Source organism: Podarcis melisellensis (genome assembly GCF_964234715.1).
Source record: "Podarcis melisellensis genome assembly, chromosome: 3".
In the NCBI taxonomy this organism is placed as follows: domain Eukaryota; kingdom Metazoa; phylum Chordata; class Lepidosauria; order Squamata; family Lacertidae; genus Podarcis; species Podarcis melisellensis.
Window position 1 is genome coordinate 82,918,995 of NC_138530.1, and position 20,652 is coordinate 82,939,646.

A 20,652-nucleotide genomic window follows, 5' to 3' on the forward strand; every position below is an offset into this window, starting at 1 on the left:
CAACTGTCCCACCTGAATTCGTCTTTCTTCTTCTTCCCTTTTTTTCCTCTCCTCCTCTTCCTGTTTTCTCTTTGCTTCAATCTCATACTTTCTAGAAAAACAAAATTGACACTCAAAGAAAACGAACATTCAGGAACTGTTCTGTCCCTTCCCCTCACTTTACCGTTACGTCGTTGTTTTCTCCCACAAGAAAGCAAACAAGTTTACATCAAGAGAAGTATTCGGGAGGGAGAGAGAGACACTCAAGAGACAGTCTCTTAAGAATACAGTTTCATTGGGATTTAGTCTTTTACCTATGGTTAAAACAAGGATGGATCTATCTGGCCCTTGGGCTTGCCCCAGGCCACATTTCCCACCCCCATTGAGTGGTTTTGCCTGGTCAGGTCTTCCATTTTCTGGAGGGCAGAGGGCGGGGGCATGTGCAGTAATCTCTGGTTTTTCATGTCTGGAATATCGCCTACTGTTCCTCTGACCACTTTTGCCTCTGGCTTCATACACCACTGGCATGAAGCCCCTGAACAAGTTCCCCATGGGGGAACATGGCTGAAAAGGTTTCCCCAGCCTGGATCTCTGTAGGATAATTTTCTAAGATGGAAAGTTCACTTTGGATGGTTGTCCATGCCTGTATTTTTGTTGGCCCTAGAACTGGCAATTGCATTGGACACTCACAGTCGCCTTTCGTCCTCTTCCTTCTTCCGACGTTGCTCCTCTTCCTCACGCCTCTTCCGTTCTCTTTCCATTTCCTCCTGGATGCGCCGCAGCCTTTCTTGCTCTTCTTCCTGTTGCTTCTTTTTCTGCAGTGAGCCCAGAAGCTGCTCTGAGCTTCTCACTAGACCATCGTATTCCTTCTGGATCTGCTGCCTAGGCATTTCAGTGGCCTGCAAAACAAACCATTAGTCACTAGCCTTCATGGCTGCAAAAAATGTGCTTCAAAAAGAAACGGCAACGACTGCTGAAATTTCAAAGACGATGACAGATTGTTGAATAAGATATGCAGTAGCGTGTCCTAGGAAAATCCTGTTTCCTCACTCCTTTAACAATGAGCAGAACCAGAAAAAGGGTTGTAGAAACAAGCAAAAAAAAAAAAAAGGCACAGAATTACACAAAGTAGGAAGAAATATGCATATTTACATGCTTATTTTTTTAAAAAAGCTATCACACAATTCATCTTTTCTGTGTGCTGCATGGATCATTAGGGTGCCAAATTTTAAAGATTTAGCATGAAACACTAAGCGCCTTGCATATTTTTAAACTTAACCCTTAATAGGAATTTGATTCTGAATCCATCAAATGCCTCCCAAGACCTCATCCCTAAGAGCAGAAGATCTACAGGACATAATATGCTCTCAATATGTTCTCTTACCTTGCTCTCAATATGTTCTCTTACCTTGATCTTGATCATCAAAGCATCAATAGACGTTTCAAGGTCCTTGACCTGCTTGCTCATTTCTGCTTTCCCCTCTTTCAGAGCACTTACTACTTCATTGAATTTATCAAGCCTGTTCTTCAAGGTGCGGACCTTTATTAGCCCATCAATGCTGTGAAAGGAACATTTCTCTACATTTCAGAAAAGGCTCCCTCCTTTGAGAAGCAGACAGCAAATACAGAATGAGATCCAACATCAAGCAATGGGGCATCTACTCATTCCAGGGGATACTTCTTCCTCTCCTCTTCTGGGAGACCCTGGTGAGGAGCACATTTCTGGGGGGTTGTGTCAGAGCAGGATAAACACCAGAAGCCCTGTTTGTGCAACCAGATTTCCACCGCACAAACTGTTTCTTGAATTTATATGCTGCCTTCATTCCAAGTTCACAGAGCAGTACACAATAGGTATCACTGGATGTTAGCTATGAACCACTGTCCCATGCTGTGCCCTCAGGTTCCCCTTGGACAAAGCCATGGAGTTCAAAAGAAAAATTACAGACAGGGTAACAAACAGAGCAACTGCACCAATCTTATGAATTCTGTCTTGCATTGCAAGTTTTATGGCACACAGGGACTGTGATGGAAGATATGCATTTTTTAAAAAAAGTTTGCTGCGTTACCGTTGTTTTTCACGCCTGGCTTTATTCCAGTGCTGTTTTTAAACTGTTTAGGGTTTTCTCTCTAGGTTACTAATTCTATACTTCATAGCTGAAAATTATTTGTGAACCGCCCAGAGATTCTGTATTTTACTTTTGCAGCTGGGCAGTTCAGAAATGTTGCAATTACATCACATAAATAAGTAGTTTTGAAGGCTCCCCATAGAACTTAACCTTTCCCAAGATGAGGGAGGGCAGCACCAGTAGAACTGAAGTCTTGCCCACCCACCCCTCATCCTTTATAATGCTAACTGCTACACGTGTGTGTGTGTGTGTGAGAGAGAGAGAGAGAGAGAGAGAGAGAGAGAAAGAGAGAGAGAGAGAGAGAGAGAGAGAGAGAGAGAGAGAGAGAGAGAGAGAGAGAGAGAGAGGGAGAGATTTATGAAGATAATATCTGGGAAATGTGGGGGCAAGCAGATTTTTAATTTTACTTCAATTAAAACAACAAAAGTGTGACCACTGCTCACGGCACTGGTGTAATGTGAAGTTGGCCCTAAGATGAGCAGTACAGCATCCTAGAAGGAACACCCATAACATCCCTTAGAACTCTTTCCCAGGCTCTCAAGGCCTTGGATGGGATGTACAGGTTCTGCCAGCAACAAAACCGGACTGGTCATTCAGTACACTAGTATTTAGGAGTGGGGTGCAAGCATATATATAGGATTGCTTCTTCTTACCGTGGTTTATGCTTTCTCTTGCACAGCCACATACGAATCGTCTTTTGTATTTTAATGCAGGCACCGGCTCTGTATTTTATTTTGTTTTTCACTGTGAAATACAAAGAAAAAATTGAAAGACCATCACAAATGTGCAGGTAGGGCATAAGCCAGCGTGGTGTAGTGGTTAGAGTGTTGGACTAGGACCTTGGAGACCAGGGTTCAGATCCCTGCTCAGACACGAGGCTCACTGGATGATCTTAGGCCAGTCGCAGTCTCTCGGCCTAACCTACCTCACAGGATTGTTGTTCTGAGGATAAAAGGGGAAGGAAGAAAACTACGTATGCCACCTTGAACTCAGAAGAAAGGTGAGGTTTAAATGTAATGAAATAATAACAATATATAATAATGCCATAAAATGGGAGTTGGGAAGGTAGGGCAAGCAGATGACAAAAACCTCACACAATGTTGTTTGGGTTTTGTTTTTGTTATTTAAAAGCAAACCCTAGAGCAGGAAACCTGTGTCCTAACAGATGTTGGAATTTAACTCCCTAACCACTGACCATGCTGGCTGCAGCTGATATGAGTTGCGCTCCATCACCATCTGGAGGGTCATCAGTTCCCCAAGCTTGAACTAACATTCCCTTTCCTCATTTGTGGTTAAGACAACTGTGGCCGTCAACAATTCCTGTGTGAGCAGTACTCATGCTTCTGAACAAATTTATCTGGCTATGAGCCCCACTCCCATGTGTGGGAGACTTAAATTATAATGTACGGGGCCTGCTGGATCTGACTAAAAAACCCTCAAAACCGAGCATTGGGTTTGCATCCGTGACCAGTTTCCAGTAAGCTCCCAAATTAAGAGTACCAAGTTAGCAGCCCCTGTTGTTATTTTTCTACCAGCTTCTGGTATTTAGAAGCACACCGTGCCTCTGGGAATTTGATCATTCAGTCTATTAATCTATGAGCATTTCTCAAGACCCCTCTCACCCAGGTGTGCATCATTTTTAAGGCATCTAAACCAGGGCTGGGGAACCTGTGGCCCTTGAGGTGCTGTAGGACCCATCAGAGCCAGTCACCGTGGTCAGGGATGATGGAAGCTGCAGACCAACAATACCTGGAGGGTCAAAGGTGTCCCATCCCCTGGCCTAAACTGACAGGCCATCGCAGCAACTTGTGATAAGGAATTCCACAACTTAATACAGGGGTCAGCAACCTTTTTCAGCCGTGGGCCCGTCCACCATCCCTCAGACCATGTGGTGGGCCCTGACTATATTTTGAAGAGAAAAAAATGAACGAATTCCTATGCCCCACAAATAACCTAGAGATGCATTTTAAATAAAAGCACACATTCTACTCATGTAAAAACACACTGATTCCCAGACCGTCTGTGGACCGGATTGAGAAGGCGATTGGGGCATATCGAGCCCCCGGGCCTTAGGTTGCCTACCTCTGACTTAATATATGGGCATAAGAAGATCGCCTACAGGATCATACCAAAGGTCTGTCTCGCCCACTCTGTCCCATTCCCCATGATACCCAGCCAGATGCCTCTGGGAAGTCCATAGGCAAGGTACAAAGGCCCCAGACCTCTCCTGTTGCTGCTCCCTAGCAACAAGTACTGAAAAACATCCTACCTCTGAAACCATCCTGAGTAGTAGCAACAGCTAAGCTAGTGCTCATCAGGGCATCTTGTGGCAGTGAATTCCATAAATAATACAGTCCATAAATAATGCACTGTGTGGAATGGCTGTTCAGAACATACCCCTGATCCATTTCATTGCATGCTCCAGAGTTCTAGTATTTCCAAGTAAGTGTGTTTTAATAGTCTGCAGCTTTAGGAAGCTTTCAGTGCTGGCTCACAAATACCCCCCTCCAGACACCCCCCCCCCAAGAGACCCGTGAATACATACATTTAATAACCGACAGAGAACACCACTGGACCTTCTTCCAACGACTGCAGATAAGCCAGTGGTTGACTCGTTTAACCAACTCAGCAAGGTGATCTGGGTCAGACTTCATGATCTGATCAAACTCTGCAAACTGAAAGTGGACACCAGCATCACAAAGAGGAAATACTTTACATGAAAGCTGTTTTGGAATGTTGAGGGGGCTCAGGTGGGATGAAGCACAAACAGAATGTTGTAACCATGGCAGTGAAGGCCATGGCCATGGGGGGGGGGGGCTTCTGGGCTCTATTCAAGGTGATGGTTTTGACATTTAAAGCCAGACTGTGATTGATTGATGGATGGATGGATGGATGGATGGATGGATGGACAAATGTTAAAAATAAAAATGGGCCTAGGGTCCTTTAAGTACTGCCTGATTGCTTAGGCTCCACCTTGATCACTGAGACCATCTGATGAAGCCCTTCTGGTGGTTCCACACTCCCCTGAGGTTCAGCTGCCATGCCCAGGGACTGAGCATCTAGTGTGCAGGCCTTGCCCTGTCAAACTCAACACCAGTAGAGGTTCAACAGGAACCATCATTCCCTTCAGAAATCTTCTGAAAACTTTTTTTGTGTGTGTGTGTACAGACAGGCCTTTACAACTTGACTCCCCCCCCCCCCATCTCCTTTAATCTATCGGTATTTATTGATGTTTTTCAATGCTGTTTAATGGGTATTTTTTATTATTTTATCTCTATAGGTTGTATTCCACCTTGTGGGTTATGAATGCATGAATAAAAATAAAGAACTAAATAGATTTCCTTGCATGAGGCACATGCACTATACATCTGGCCGTCTGATGGTCTGGCAAATTGCTTTGCCCCAAGTCTGAGCCAGCAGATGAGGATACAGCTGCGAGAGCAATAAAAGAGGGCTTTTGCAACTGTAGCCTCAATAATAATAATAATAATAATAATAATCTCTCTAAGAAAGTTTGTTATCTCCCCTGGCTTTTTGAAAAAGGTGTCAGTCCTATTTGTTTACTAAACCTTTTGGCGCCTAAGGCTTTACTGCTCATTGTGGGGTTTTAAACCATTGCTCTCATTTTTTGACTTTTTGTGTTCCAGAGATTTAGGTTTTTAAATCTGTTATAAGCCAATCTGATTACAGGGAGAAGTTTGATCAAGGTATTTTAAATAGATAAGTAAATAAAACTTGGAAATGGCATTGCTAATATCTGCATCATCAGAAGAGACAAAATTAAATTGTGGTTTTGTTTTGTATTTTTTTAAAAACAACCCAGCTTTCACGTGTCTTAGTTACCAATTACTTTACAGAAAGAATGAGTAGAAAATGCTCACATTCATCAACTCTCCTTGGATAACAATAACACTTACCTTGCCAGGTCTAAAAAACACTTTGGTTAATCCAAATTTATAATCATTTTCATTTAATCCAAGGGCTTTGAAGAGTGCCTGGGAGAGGAGAAAAACACTTTGATGAATAAATCCTTTGAGAGGACAAAGATTTCAATGAATATCAATTCTCTATGATAAAAAATACAAAAGAAGTGTATTTAGCATTCTAGACGTTAATACCTTGCAAAAGAGTCTAGGATCCAAACGAGACAGCTTTGCAGGCATGTACTTTTTGTACATGTTATATAGCTCATGGAATGAGGCTCGGGATGGGAAGCCACCTTGCATCAAATCCAAAACAGAGACCATGCCTAGAGTAACGAGAATGCAAAAACATGTCACCAATTAAGTTAAAGGGACACAGCTGTCACTCTCACAATGTGCTGGGGCGGGGATCATTAAAACTTTGCAAGCATTGCACATTTATTCTGAGACACAGTGACGGGCTGAACATCACCCAAGGAGCAACATAACCCAGGAAGCCTCGGTCACATTTTACAGAAGGGAATGGTGAGAGTGTCTGTCTGTACTAGCAGAATTGCTCAAAATCAGATCAATTGCTCAAAGGCAGATCCCAAGTGAGTCACATCACCACATACACCAAATGTTCAATATTATCAAAGGTGTCAGGAAGTCCAAAAGGATCAATAGAATAGCAGAGTTACTCAAGCATCGCCAAGCAAGTAGCAATTTGGAGATGGCAAACGGGCAAGAGCTGGGAAATACCCACGCGACTCAAAACCTTTCCCATGGAGACAGAATCACTGGACTGTTTGAAGGGGAGTGAGGTTGAGCAGGGATGACATGAGCAAAGGTATAAGGTAATCTGGTTGTCTAGCCTCCTGAACAAGATTTAAAACTACCAGTTCTTGTATAGACTGGACTCTAATTATAACGTGTGCATGGGTATAATGCATCCAGGAGTACACAAATGCACATATGCTGGATATTTGTGTACTGAAGTTTAATATTTTATTTTAGAGACAGTGAAATTTCTTACTGGGTGTGCTATTAGCTATTGTTTTATTGCCTGAAATTTGTGTTTGTTTGTTTTGTGAGAGTCGCCTCTTCTGCTAAATTTATATTATTCTGTTCTGGCTAGGATGGTTTCATTTTATCAGCTGTTTTATCTGTTTTTATAAGCGTACGTTATGACATACGTAACCTGCCCTCATGGTGAAGGGTTAGCTAAGAACTCTTGTACAACAAATCAATAAATGCAACCTTGGAAGAGAAATCCAAATAAATGGGAGATGTGCAGTCTATCATGTGGCTAACAGTCCTTTCTATTTAAAAAAAGGGGGGAGACAGAAGATGCTCTCTGCCGCATTTATTCTTGGAGACATTCATGTTATTTTAATTTCTCCCTCTCCTGCTTCTCATATTAATAAGCCATTTATTTTTAGCATGTTTCTCCCCCTTTAAATTTGCATGAACTTGTTTCTCAACGAGAAGAGGGAAACAGAAACCCATAAAAGAAAACCACGGCTTGTGAGCAACACAGAAGTACGGAGTTTTATTTCTTCCCCACCTCCCTCTTTCACAATACTTGCCAAGAGCGATCAGCCTTCAGATTATCAGCCAAAAATGGTGTCAATAGAACCCTAATTAAAGCAAAGTTGTTAAGCGTTTATGACTGATTTGCTAAATTAAACTTTAAATGTAACTTGACATGACAAGCAAGAGGGAGACTTGCCAAGATGAACCAGATGCTTAAAGTCTCAGGGCCCCTCTGGCATGCTAAATTAAGAGAAAAGCTGAGGTGGCAGCTAATGAAAACTGGAAGCCTAACTGGAAACGAGGCTTATTTCAGAGGAAATTAGGTGCCTCCTGAAAACCTGTTCTGTATCCCAGATTTTCTGATGTCCAATCCACAGCTCTACTTGCTCCCCAGATGACAGCGAGTGAGAGCATTTTGCCTAGTCTGGCAAAGATTTTGGCTGCAGTCTTATGCATAACGTACCTGGGAAGTCATTCCACTGAAGTCAATGGGGCACACTTCTAAGTAAAGGAGTACAGGTTTGCGCTATTATTTGTCACTTTGCTACTCATGTACCCAAAGTGACTTAGATGCAAAATAACCGCCAACAGAAGTTAAACAATTAAAATGCTAGAGAAGGCAATAGCTCTTTGCGCATGTGTGGTGTGAGGCAGGTGTAGCCCATAGTTAGGTAGGTACACGCACACAGGATTTGTGAAAAGTGGATGCACTGGGTCTATTGCACCTGAATTATAAACATTCCAGTGGGGAAAAGGTCCATGAATGTCAATGGAACCTCCGGCTGGGTGCATTAAGGGCTACAGTCCATCTTATGAATGTATCTGCAGAAGTAAGGTTCGCTGAGTTCAGTGGGCGCTGCTCTCAGATTAATGCACTGCAGTCTTAAAGTATATGAATCCACATACCATTGATTTCGCAGGTTTGGAGTCAAAACCTTCCTGCTCCCAGTAGAAAAAGCTTACTTTTAACAGAAAAAAGGAAACATTTTGATCCAATCCACAATACCAGAAAAGCATCCTGATTTGGTGAGGTTGTGGCTTCTTTTGAATAAGTGTCTTAAATAATAATAATTATTATTATTTATACCCCGTCCATCTGGCTGAGTTTCCCCAGCCACTCTGGGCGGCTCCCAATCAAATATTAAAAACAATACAGCATTAAATATTAAAAACTTCCCTAAACAGGGCTGCCTTCAGATGTCTTTTAAAGATAAGATAGCTGCTTATTTCCTTCACATCTGAAGGGAGGGCGTTCCACAGGGAGGGCGCCACTACCAAGAAGGCCCTCTGTCTGTTTCCCTGTAACTCGCAAGCTACATTACTCTCAAATAGTTTTAAAAAACAGGTTTCTAATGTCATCATTAATGCTGATTTTTCCCCCTCCAGGAGAAGTCATTAGGGACAAGCCATGCAGGAATGTGGACAACTCTTTTTATAAAAAATAGAAGGAATTAAATACATCTCCTCCAACTACTTTGGGAATTTGGCACAAGAACTCACAAGGAAACGAGTACTGTAATTTACATGAACCTCAAAAAAGTGTGTGCCTTCAATGTTTGCTGTCATGACACATAGCTTTGACTAATTACTACTCCAGGAGGAGCTAATGGGGTCTCTCCATGTGGTCATGGTGACTAGGGTAGATGGAGTTCAACAACATCTGGAGGGCACGATGCTGTCTACACTTTATTTACTTCCTTGTTTTTGTAGTCTAAATCACTGAGCCACTTGGGCTTGCTGATTGGAAGGTCGGCGGTTCGAATCCATGTAACGGGGTGAGCTCCCATTGACCTGTCCCAGCTCCTGCCAACCTAGCAGTTCGAAAGCATGCCAGGGCAAGTAGATAAATAGGTACCGCTGCGGCGGGACGGTAAACAGCGTTTCTGTGCACTCTGGCACTCATCACAGTGTCCCGTTGTGCCAGAAGCAGATTAGTCCTGCTGGCCACATGACCCGGAAAGCTGTCTGTGGACAAATGCTGGCTCCTTTGGCCTGAAAGGCGAGAGGAACACCACACCCCATAGTCACCTTTGACTTGACTTAACCATCCAGGGGTCCTTTACCTTAACTTTTTTTAGTTTGACCCCAGTGTCTAAATATGTAGCCTCTGGGCTACCTGTTACAGATTTCCTTGCTGCCCTATGGAACTGGATTTCCATGGGTAGGGGACGTACAGAACTAAGTATGATCTGACTTTTGTTTTTTTAGGAATGAAAGGGGCTTGAGAAAGGTGGAATGCCTCTCCTACAAACACAGCGTGCTGTTTTTCTCTTCTCCTTCCCTTCCCTTCTCCTTGATGCTAGTGCACAGAGCAAGACCTCGAAGTTGGATTTGTGAAATACCAGCTCTGCACTAAAGATCTAAGGGGATATACTGGCACCTTCCAGGACCACCTCCCCAATACAGTTATTTTGCATTTGTCGGGGGATGAATCTGGGGGGATGAATCTAAACTGTAAACTTTTCGTAACAGTATTTTCACCCAATGCTTCACAAAGAACTGCTATATGGAAGATTAATTAGTATAGCAGTAATTAGATCCAAATTCAATATATGCAAATGGGAAGATGGCAATATAAAATATTTCAAAGGTGCTCAGGTGATGATGGCATGGTGCTCTCTTTCTAATCTGATAATGCATTATGATCTCATGCTCAGACCGTTACCATTAAGCTTCCCTTTTACTGTAGACAAGATTGTGACATGGCATTTTAAGAATGGACAGGTGCTTTCTGGTTGCTGAAGCAGCTCTGACCAAGCAGAGGTTCCTGCTGGAAAAAGGAGGGCTTTGGACTGATTCTCCTTTTTACCTACAGCTCCCAGCACCACCTCCCATGCTGCTCTGGAGGATCACCCAACTCTTCACAGCAGATTTTCAGGAAATACCAGTAGGTTGCAGAGTGAGGGAGGAAGAGACAAAAAAAAAAAATCCCCCTTCCTATGGAATGTCCTGCGAGTGGGAAGTTTCGACCCAAGCCAAGTGCATAGAATGCCCAGTTCTTTCCTCTCTGCTTTTAAAATGCTTAAGAAACAAGGATTAAGTTGTTGCCCTTTAAAAAGTAGCTGGGTTAACTAAGAATCAATATTATCTCCCACTTATTGTTATGCACCAGTAATCTTGCTGCACTGGCAGAGCTTTGCTGAAATTAAAAAGTAACCTGTTGTTTCTAATTAAGGAAGACTTGTCTAAAGCCCTGTTGTTACAACTCCGCATGAATCTTTTCATCTACATGACAATCGTGCTACAGAACTGAACAAGACACATCAAGTTACCTGAACACTGGAGCTGGGAGAGGATCTGGGCGCCTTCGAAGTGGTGGCTTGTCATCTTTAAATTAGGCTTGATACAGCGAATAAAGCTAGACCCCTGTTGGAAAAGACAGCAGGTTGGCAACATCACAAAAATACATGCAAATCACTTATAAGTAAAATAATAGATTTTGAGGCTTCAGGCTTTACTGTCCCCATATGAATCCAACTGCCCATTAAAACCTCAATTATTTCACCTTCGGAAAAGCTGGTGTTTAGAAGCATTATCTAAATCAAACTGCTATTGTACCATATTAGTGCATATTAATATTTTCTCCATTGTTTGGATCCTCTTCTTTGAGGTGGGAAAAGGGGGAGAGCAAGACAGACAAACTTTGCAAAAGATTAAACTTCCTGTACGTTCAAAAAGTTACACACCTTTTGAAGGAAGCCAGCCAGCTCAGATCATCTGAGAATCGCATAAAGATTCTAAAACTGAGCCTTTCCCTTTCTAGACACTACCCCTCACTTCATGACCAGTATTTTCCCTCCAGGCTTCTACGGTGAAAGATACCTTGTTTTCCCTTTTAAGTAAATGCAAATACAGAGAAAGGCACAGGAATATTTTATTCTTTGAAGAACAAGGTGCTTTGCAATAGTTTTCCCTAGCTAAAGAAGAATTCCTCCCTCCTCCTTTTTTTTTATTGAGACTAGTATTGATACCCAGAACTCAAGTGCCTTGGGAAAGTTATATTTCTCAGGGTCCCTTGCAGTAGTGTGCAAATTCTGAAAAAAGAATGAGGGAGGTTGTACTGCCACTGTTGCAGTTACCAAAAAAACCCCCACAACATTTAAGTGGGGACAGAACTACAGGGCAGACCACAGTGGCTTTTGAAAGAGTACTGAGTAGTTTTCAGATCACTGCATTCCTGGTGGTGTTCAGAGAGTGTGAGTGGCAAGTCAAGTTCTGAATAGGATCTGGAATAAACTGATATATATTTCCAATGGGGGAGCAGCTCAGTTTATAGATATTGGGGGAAGAGAGTTCACTCATCACCACTACTCACTCATCATGGGGTATGGAGGAGAGGATAAAATATTTTGAGCTTTAGGCTGAGCTCTGAGATAGAACAGATGCCGTCAAAATAAGGCATTTTTTAATCTGTCTACACAACTTCAGAGCCATAAAACAGCATCCCAAAAGGCTGATAAGCATTCATTTATTAAGGAAGCATTTAATGAATACATGAATTGACAAGTCTGGCTCGAGGTCTTTCTGAGGGGCTCTTAAACCAACTCATAATTATGCGGCAATTATGGCCAGAACATCTCAGACACTTATTCCAAACATCCAGAGGACAATATACAAATAAGACTGCAGCTAATGAATGACACCATCAAAAGACAGTCCAAAAAGCTTGAAGAACATTTACTCTTCCTCTAGAATCTCCCTTTTCCACCTCCCAAGTTTTCATCTGGTTTTGAAGTGCCTGTTATATCTAGGCAAGAGAGGCAGAGAAAACCAGCTTTCATTATTTCACAGCATTTGTTCACATGCTGCTTGAAAAGAACGACGTTTGTTCATCAATTTAAAAGGCTCCCAAACCCTGTCCAGATTCAATAGTATTGGGATGCTCCTTCCACAAGCATTTTTTGCTCTGTCTCTCTGTCACATGCACAGCTTTATCACATCACATGCATGAGTTGTGGTGGCACCTGCTGGCGGGTGGACAACACACAAAAAACACCTTAAATCCATATCCGGATGTGTTGGATACTATGAACTCAGAGCCATAGCCTCGTGGTCTCTTCTAACTCTGTGATTCTATGATACCATGAAACTGAAACATGAGCACCCAGGAAGGCTGAAGAGATTATTTATAGAATGAAAAAAGGATGAACACCTCTCTATACACAACCATGAGGATTCCCTCAATTTTTTCTCTCTCCTTTGATAATTTTTAAATGGAGAATTCTCCCAAAAATAAAAAATGCAGAAGAAGTTTCTTGCATAGCACTAATTTACATCAAGCTTACATCAAGTTTTTAAATGTGTTTGTTAAAGACTATGTGAGATTTATTTATTTTTTTAAAAAAGAGAGAAACACAATTACACATCACTTGGAAAGACAGGCGAACTAATGTTAGTGTACTGGAAGAAGCAAAGATCACCAGTGTCAAAGCATTGATTTTTCAACATCAATTTCGTTGGACTGGTCATGTTGTGCAGATGCCTGACTATCGTCCTTCAAAGCAACTACTCTATTCCCAACTAAAGAATGGAAAGTTAAATACCAGTGGACACCGAGAGAGATTTAAAGATGCTCTCAAGGCAAACCTAAAAAAATGTAGTATAAACACTGATAACTGGGAAACACTGGCCTGTGAGAGCTCCAGTTGGAAAACAGCCTTCACCAAAGGTGTCATGGACTTTGAAGAAGCACAAACTCAGGGCAAAAAGGAGAAACGAGCTAAGAGGAAGGCTTGTTTGGCAAATTCTCACTGTGATCAACTCCTGCCCTGAAACCTATATCCGTACTGTGGAAGGATGTATGGCTCCAGAATTGGCCTCCACAGTCACTTACAGACTCACTGTTAAGACCCTGTTCATGAAGACAATTTTACTTGGCTATGAGTGACTGCCAAAGAAAATAAAGAAGTGATGTTTTAGTAAGTACTTGTACTTTGCATGCTAAGAATAGGGCAGATAAATGGTCTTAGATGTGTAAGCAATGATTCTCAATACATCCCATTGTGTTTATCATGGGCAATTACAGTGGTGCCCCGCAAGACGAATGCCTCGCAAGACGGAAAACCCACTAGACAAAAGGGTTTTCCGTTTTGGAGGTGCTTCGCAAAACAAATTTCCTATGGGCTTGCTTCACAAGACGAAAATGTCTTGCGAGTTCCTGCGGGGTTTTTTTCCTCCCCCCCCTTTTTCCCAAGCCGCTATGCCGCTTATCAGCTGATCCACTAAGCCGCTAATCAGCTGATCCGCTAAGCCGCTTATAGCGCTAAGCCGCTAAGCTGCTAATGGGCTTGCTTCGCAAGAAGAAAAAACCGCAAGAAGAAGAGACTCGCGGAACGGATTCTTTTCATCTTGCGAGGCACCACTGTATCTGCTAGCAAGTCTTCCCCAATGCTTTGATCCGGCACTGAAGCCCTCAAGGATGGGATACTTTAAAAATATACATATCTAAAACTAAATAGTACTTTGAAAATGGTTTGAGCCACATCGGAAACACTCAACCTATGCACAGAGAAGGTGCCATCAATTCATGTATTGGATGGTAATATCCAAAACGTCTGACCCCTAATAACTAACTTGTTGACATGGATCATGGAACAGCCATGCTTCAGCAAATAAGAGCTTGCCTCACTATCAAATGCAGTGGTTATACAGTTAACTTATTCCTGCAATACGTCATTTGAAATCTATAGATTTGGTGTAAATGCAATTTTAAAAAAATTAAAATAAATGTGAGTGAACAGAAGGCAAGAATCTCCACTTACTGTACTGCGAAGCTTTTCCAGGAGCAGATTCAGCTGAGTCTGTAAAAGCAAAGAAAATTGCATCAGTATGGAGAATGGGAGATTAGGCACACAGGACATACATGGGCATGGCCAGGCTTCATGTGGGGGGGGGGCAGAACCTCAGTTAGTTAAATATTTTATTGATTTACTTAATAGGGGCAGCTGCCCCCCCGCCTCCCCCCGGGCTACACTCAAGAGGACACATCATTCCTTGCATGCATCACTTAGCACGAGCTCCCCATGCACACATGCACTTGCTCAAATGGAGGTGAAAAGGAGAATGAGTGCATAGGATCTGTCGGTCCACGATACCAACACCTTCACTTGCTACTCGTAGTCAAACTGTATTAGCAGCAAGAGAATTAAGGTGGGAAGCAGCAACACCATACCATACCATACCACTACCAGAATTCTTCCACCCGACTTCATATGTACAACTTGGTACATAAATGCTTCTCGTACCCAAGTGGCCTCTAGGAATGTTTCCTTTCTATGCAATGGAAAGCACCACCGATTTGCTAAATGCGAGCTACTCTTTTAAACACTGAACACAAGGGTAAGCCAATGTAGTGCCCTGCAGATGTTGTCAGACACCAGATCCCATCAGCCCCAGCTAGCATTAGCAGTGGCAGGCTTGGCAGGGGCTTTGGCCCAACAAATCTGGAGGGCACCACTTTGGCTTCCCTTGACTTACACTACGCATTCACCTGGCACATAGATATCCTGATCCATGTTATTACATGAACCTTACATGGATTAAGTGGATGGTGTAGGATCAGATACAGTATCACAAATGATATGGGGAGTCTTGTACTTCGCCAGATGCAGTGGATGTTTGCACATAACTCATCAAGAACCAGATAGGTTTCAATAAACACTTTTTTCAGCCATTAGGGTGTGTTGGTCGAAGTTACAAAATGTTTAAAATATAGACTATGCATTGACTTAGTGGTCTAGTTTTTGTTTCAAATGGTGATTCACAAAGCCAATCACCTGCTAATGAAGACACACCCACCACCAATTTTTTTTTTGCCTCCCCCATGGACCTCCTTTGGCATTGCACAGAGCCCAGGGAAATGCAATTTTCATGTTGGGCAAAAGAGGGTCAACCCATCCAATGACTCACCTGGCATGCACAGAGAAAGTGGTTGGAGGAGCAGAGTCAGTTTCTTACCTGGCATTGCAACCAAGAGGCAAAAACAGCAATGTAGGCTTGAGCACTGGTGTTTAATTTTCTCTTGCCCCAAAGCCCAGTGAGTAGTAGGAACAGACCTGCCCACCTCCCCAAGTCCTCTGTGCATACTAGCGGACCCTCAGGAAGAGTGGGTTTTTGTTTCATAGCGTGCTGGGCTTGGCAGAAGCCAGAAGCAGGGAGCATCTTCCTCACTTGTTTAGCCTAGCACAGAGACTGGCTCTGCTATCCTATCCCGTCCCACTTCTCCTCCAACTCTATTCCAGCCCCCATTATCAGGCCATTCAAGGGGGCTGGGGGGATGGGAAGGCTCTGTGGCAATCCCAAGTAACAGAGGGATCTTCAGCTAAGCTGAAAAGCCTTGGCCCTGCTATAATTTCACCTACTTCTCTGCATGCCTGAAATCCTCCTTTTGCATTTTGATTTCGGAAATACACACCTACACTTTCTACCCATGGAAAATGACTTATCTTTGTAAACCCGTTTTCTATTTGAAAAGCAAGCAAGTTGCCTTCTTGGTACATTTAGCTCAGGATTGTCTACATTAGGAGTAGCCAACATGGCGCTCTTCCAGATATAGTTGGACCACCTTGGCTGTCTCTTACTGCAGACCCTGCTTGTGGAGCCCGAGTTCCCACAGCCATTAACAGAGTTGGCTGCAACAGCTGCAGGTATGTTCTGTACTCAAGAAAGTGTTTTATTTTCTTGATAATTTTGCTGCTTTAAATGTACATTTTATATTTGACCTCCATTAGTAAAGATTTCATTTGAAATCTTTAAGATGATATTTTAGTATCCTGTTAATTATGCTGCTTTGGATGCATACTTTATATTTGACTTTCTTCTGTAATGTTTTCTTTTAGATTGTTTTATTTGGGTACTTTGAGATTCCCCCCCCCCTTAAAAATGTAAAGGAGGATGGAAATGAAATTATTATTAATAATAATGATGATTCACAACTCCCATTCATTCTAACCAGGAATGATGGGAGCTGTGGTCCATCATCATTCATGTTGGCTACGCCTGATTCTACAGTGTGTGGCAGCCTTTCTTCAGAGTTTCAGAAAAGGAGTACTGCTGGAGGAGAAAAAGAACTAAGGCAGATTTCATACATATCTTCTGGGATTGTGCAAAAGCAAAACCTCTCGGAGTTACAATTTTGAATATAGCAGGAAATCACCGGCTTTGCATTACCTAGAAATGCAAACACAATCCTTCTTTGCATGCGGTGAAGTTATAAATCCCGATCTCTAATTAGTAACTACTCTTTTGACTATGGCGAAACTCTATACAGTCCAGAAATGGAAAAATAAAGACCCTCCAACCAACCCACAATGGCTGAGGAAAGCTTGGGGATATGTCACAATGATAAAGCTGACAGAAACACTTTAAAATATAATGATCAAAACAAGTTTATGGGCTCTGTTCATTCAACAATCAAATCGCAGGCAAAGTACCCCTGTATATTCTTTTTATGTTAATTTAATAGTATCTCATTATGCAAGCTATTTTCTCCAACCATTTTCTCCCTTTCCATTTTTCTCAATATATTTTGCTTTTCCCTCTATTTGGATGATTGTGGTATTTAATTTAAAATTTTAAAAACGAAAGTGAAAAAGAAAACGAGCTTTCCCCCCCCCCCAGCTCTAACTGAATTGAACCCAAGACCCTTTGCATGCAAGGCACACAGTCCAACCCTGAGCTACTGCCCTTCCCAAGTCCCACTACAGACTTAATATGTGGTGTTTAATGCATGGGTTGTTGAGGGAACCAGCAACAAAAATAAGAACCCTGCTGTGGAGTGGAGGCATTTTTCTAACGTTACATGAAGCAAAACTGATGTGCTAGAAATAAGAATTCTGGCTGAAATTACTGCAGTTTGATAAATAATGAGTCCACGAAGGTGATACATTTACCTGCAGCCCTTGGTTTTGCCTCTGCCTGCTTTTCCTCTCAACTCCCCTATAGCTTCCCCTCCAGCCATCCTGAGCTGGTAAAAGCCAACTAAAATAAAAACTGATGAATAGGGAAAGGAAGCAGAAAAACAGAGAAGGCTTAACACAGAAAGAGCAGAAGACACAGAGGTCAGATTTACAGCTAAGAACAAAAGGAAAAATTAGGAAAAGCATCAGATAATACTGTTAGAAGGGCAAGGGGGTGAGAAAAGGAATGCTCAACCCCCCAAGGTTTTTTGGGTTTTGTTTTGTCTTGTCAATGCTATTAATATTTTTAGAGGGTTCAGAGAAATGATAACACTTTAAATCTACTTTACTGTCTCAATGGGACACCCACAGCTAGCTTCTGTTGACTGAAGGGGCTCGCTTCAAATGTGCAAATTCTCATTATACAACAGAAAGCAAAGCTTTTTAAACCACACATTTAGCTCTGATAAGAAGTTGCTTCGGGGTCTGCAATTAATACAGACGCTAAACACACAGTATTAAACTAATACAGATTCCCATTTTGGCAATTCATTCGCTCCCTGTGCAACATTCAATGCTTTCACATGTGGTGAAGTCTCGGTCGCAACTTTCGGCAGCCACAGCCCAAGAGAAGGTGGAATGACAGAGGCAATGGTGGAAGTGTGTGCAAGTGTGAGTGTGCGACTGAAGAGTCCAAGAAGCCCCAGATAAAACGTTGCAGAGGCAGATTGCAAAAGCGGGTGTGTGTGAGAGAGAGAAGCCATTCATGCTGTTTGTGAGTCATAAAGGAAGGGCAAGGAACAGAAGTGAGGCAGAGGGACGTGTGGAAGAAATGAGTGGTGCAGTGTTACCTGGAGATCACACAGGCCTTTCTGAAATTCAAACACGGACTACGAAAAACAGGGAGGGAGGACAGAAGGAATACCCCAGTATCCTCAGGGCATGGAGAAATGTTGCTTCAATATGAGGAAAAGGCAAAAAGCCATTGAAGATTTGCCTCAGTTTACTACAGCAAAGGCCAGACTACATGAGCTATACCTGTCATATCACAAAACTGTTTGAGGTTGCAATTTTGAGCATACATCCTAGAAAATGGAAATCCTGCTGAAACCAGAAGGGATTGTTTCTGAGTAAACAAGGATGGTCCGACGAGAGGAATACGTGAAACTAAAACCACTCATGCTGTCTGCCTAACTTTACAGTCTCGTTGTGTTCATAGAAAATGGAAAGGAGTCCCGAGAAAGGAGAAGGTTTGTCACGCCCATACCTTAAATTTGTTTCCCACACTGATGAAACTGAGCTTCCCTGCTTTTTGTTTATGGTCCTTGTTGTTGTTCGTGTTGGATTCAAAGAGCTGCCGGATAAATTTATCTTTGGATTCACATATAAGGGACTCCAGAGACATATGCAGAGCGTCGTTGTTTTTCTCCACAAACTGGGTCTGAGGAAAATAACGAAAATAATGTTAGGTAGGAGGGAAAGGCTGCACATGTCTATGGTATCACTTGATCACTGTGGCACCTGGGCAGAAATGGCACACAGGAATATGACCCTGCAGACCAACCTTCAATGATTTTAAAAAGCAGAAGCAAAAATTGTTTTACTTCATTAGGTTACACCATTCAGAAACTTTTAGTTGCTCTCACAAACAGCGTTGCCAACTTAGATTAACACCTCTTCCCAATGAAACTTCTTCAATATTCAAATGATCTGGTGGGGTCCTAAGCATGATGTTGAGTTCTTCCCATAGCCTTCGTAAATTCTCACCATGTAGCTGAATATACTTTTATCTGCTCAGCCACACTCACAAGGATCCACTACACGACAGATATAAATAATTTATTTTTAAAACTATACAGAAAGATGAAATTCAGTAAATCATGTTCACTTACTGTCTCGTAACATACTGCTCCTGCAAAATGTCTGATTATAAAGCCCTCGTCATCTCGGATATTTCTGTGAACAGCCAGTTTAGATTTCCTGGGTATCTGAAATTTAAAACCAAAATTTTATTTATGTTATTTATTTATAGGTGTCATAGAACTATAAAATCATAAAGCACAAAACAAATGACCAACTACGTACATAAAACTGCAAATTAAATAGATTAGAAAACTACTCTGCCTTGTAAGCCCCATGCATTTTTACATGCCAGTCCGAGGCGGCCATTTTGACATGCCACAAATTAATGAACTGCTAAATGGCAGCTCTTCACTGCCCTCATGGTGTTCAACTAAAAAGGAGAAGAAAGTGAAGGCAGCTAAGACTTCAACCACATGGACTGCATTAGTTCCTGGTTGGGTTATGTATTTATTAATAAAAATATTAATGCCACACCTTTTGTGTCAGGGCAGATCAAAGCATACAAAACATACAGAATAGCTTTGACACCTATTTTTTTTTTTTAAAAAAAAAACCCAGCAGCAACAACTAAAATGCGCAACGGCAATATCGCAGCTATGGGTGTCTTGAATGCCCTCTGAAAGAGAACACTCAACATGCAACTGAAAACTAGCAATGCAAAGGCAGACCACACTTCCCCATGGACAAAGTTCCAAAACCTTGAGCCCAACATCCCCCCCCCAAAAAAAACCCCTGTCTATGAAGCAGATCTTAATGAACAGGAATATGAGAGAAGACAGTCCTCATGTATGTTGGACCTGGGCACTTTAGGTCTTTAAAGGTCAAATACAACTCATTAAACTGAACCTAGAAACAAACCAGGATCCACAGCCAGCATGTCAAAATTGGTGCCACATGCTTTCTTCAGCCTACTCCATTTAACTGTAAGGAAGCCATATTTTATATTGAGTTTGTGACCAAGGCAACTAGATTGCAATCACAGCCAGCAGGGATGGTGGTCAAGGTTTTATTAGGGAGCTAGACATATTCGTTTTTTGCAATATGATCACATTAGTGGTTTCATTTGTAGCTTGGTGGAGTATTGTGTATCGGAATCTTATCTGTCTATGTCACTTGGAGAGTTCTTGTGGAAAGTGGCTAAGAAATTAAATGTGATGCACTGCAGATTCTTACCCACCTCCTTTTAAAATTATGTGACTCAAATGAACATTGGAGACAGTGTGCAATTGTACTGACTTTCTCCCAGAACCTCAGAGACCAAATGCTTCTTTATGCCTGGTCATGGTAAATAAATCAGGACTGTACGTTTATAATATTCCCTTTCGTTTTGCTGTAAAGACATATGGAGAT

The 20,652-nt window shown here is 42.1% G+C and overlaps 1 protein-coding gene and 1 long non-coding RNA gene across 5 annotated transcripts in view; one reads left to right on the plus strand and one right to left on the minus strand.

Annotated features, from left to right (window-relative positions):
- Window positions 1-20,652, minus strand: part of MYO6 (myosin VI) — a 112,970-nt gene that overhangs the window by 24,295 nt on the left and 68,023 nt on the right. For all 4 annotated transcript variants that reach the window (XM_081904850.1, XM_081904849.1, XM_081904852.1 and 1 more), the window contains exons 17-27: window positions 19,332-19,427; window positions 18,707-18,880; window positions 14,305-14,343; window positions 10,816-10,909; window positions 6,224-6,354; window positions 6,023-6,100; window positions 4,651-4,780; window positions 2,759-2,849; window positions 1,388-1,538; window positions 670-878; window positions 13-91 (exon numbers count right to left, since the gene is read on the minus strand). In XM_081904850.1, coding sequence (XP_081760976.1) covers window positions 13-91; window positions 670-878; window positions 1,388-1,538; window positions 2,759-2,849; window positions 4,651-4,780; window positions 6,023-6,100; window positions 6,224-6,354; window positions 10,816-10,909; window positions 14,305-14,343; window positions 18,707-18,880; window positions 19,332-19,427 — 1,272 coding nt within the window. The remainder of the gene's footprint in view (window positions 1-12; window positions 92-669; window positions 879-1,387; window positions 1,539-2,758; window positions 2,850-4,650; window positions 4,781-6,022; window positions 6,101-6,223; window positions 6,355-10,815; window positions 10,910-14,304; window positions 14,344-18,706; window positions 18,881-19,331; window positions 19,428-20,652) is intronic.
- LOC309366396 lies at window positions 4,847-7,674 on the plus strand. The gene is made up of 3 exons (XR_014166687.1): window positions 4,847-4,941; window positions 5,753-5,812; window positions 7,499-7,674. It is a non-coding gene; the product is annotated as an uncharacterized lncRNA (long non-coding RNA).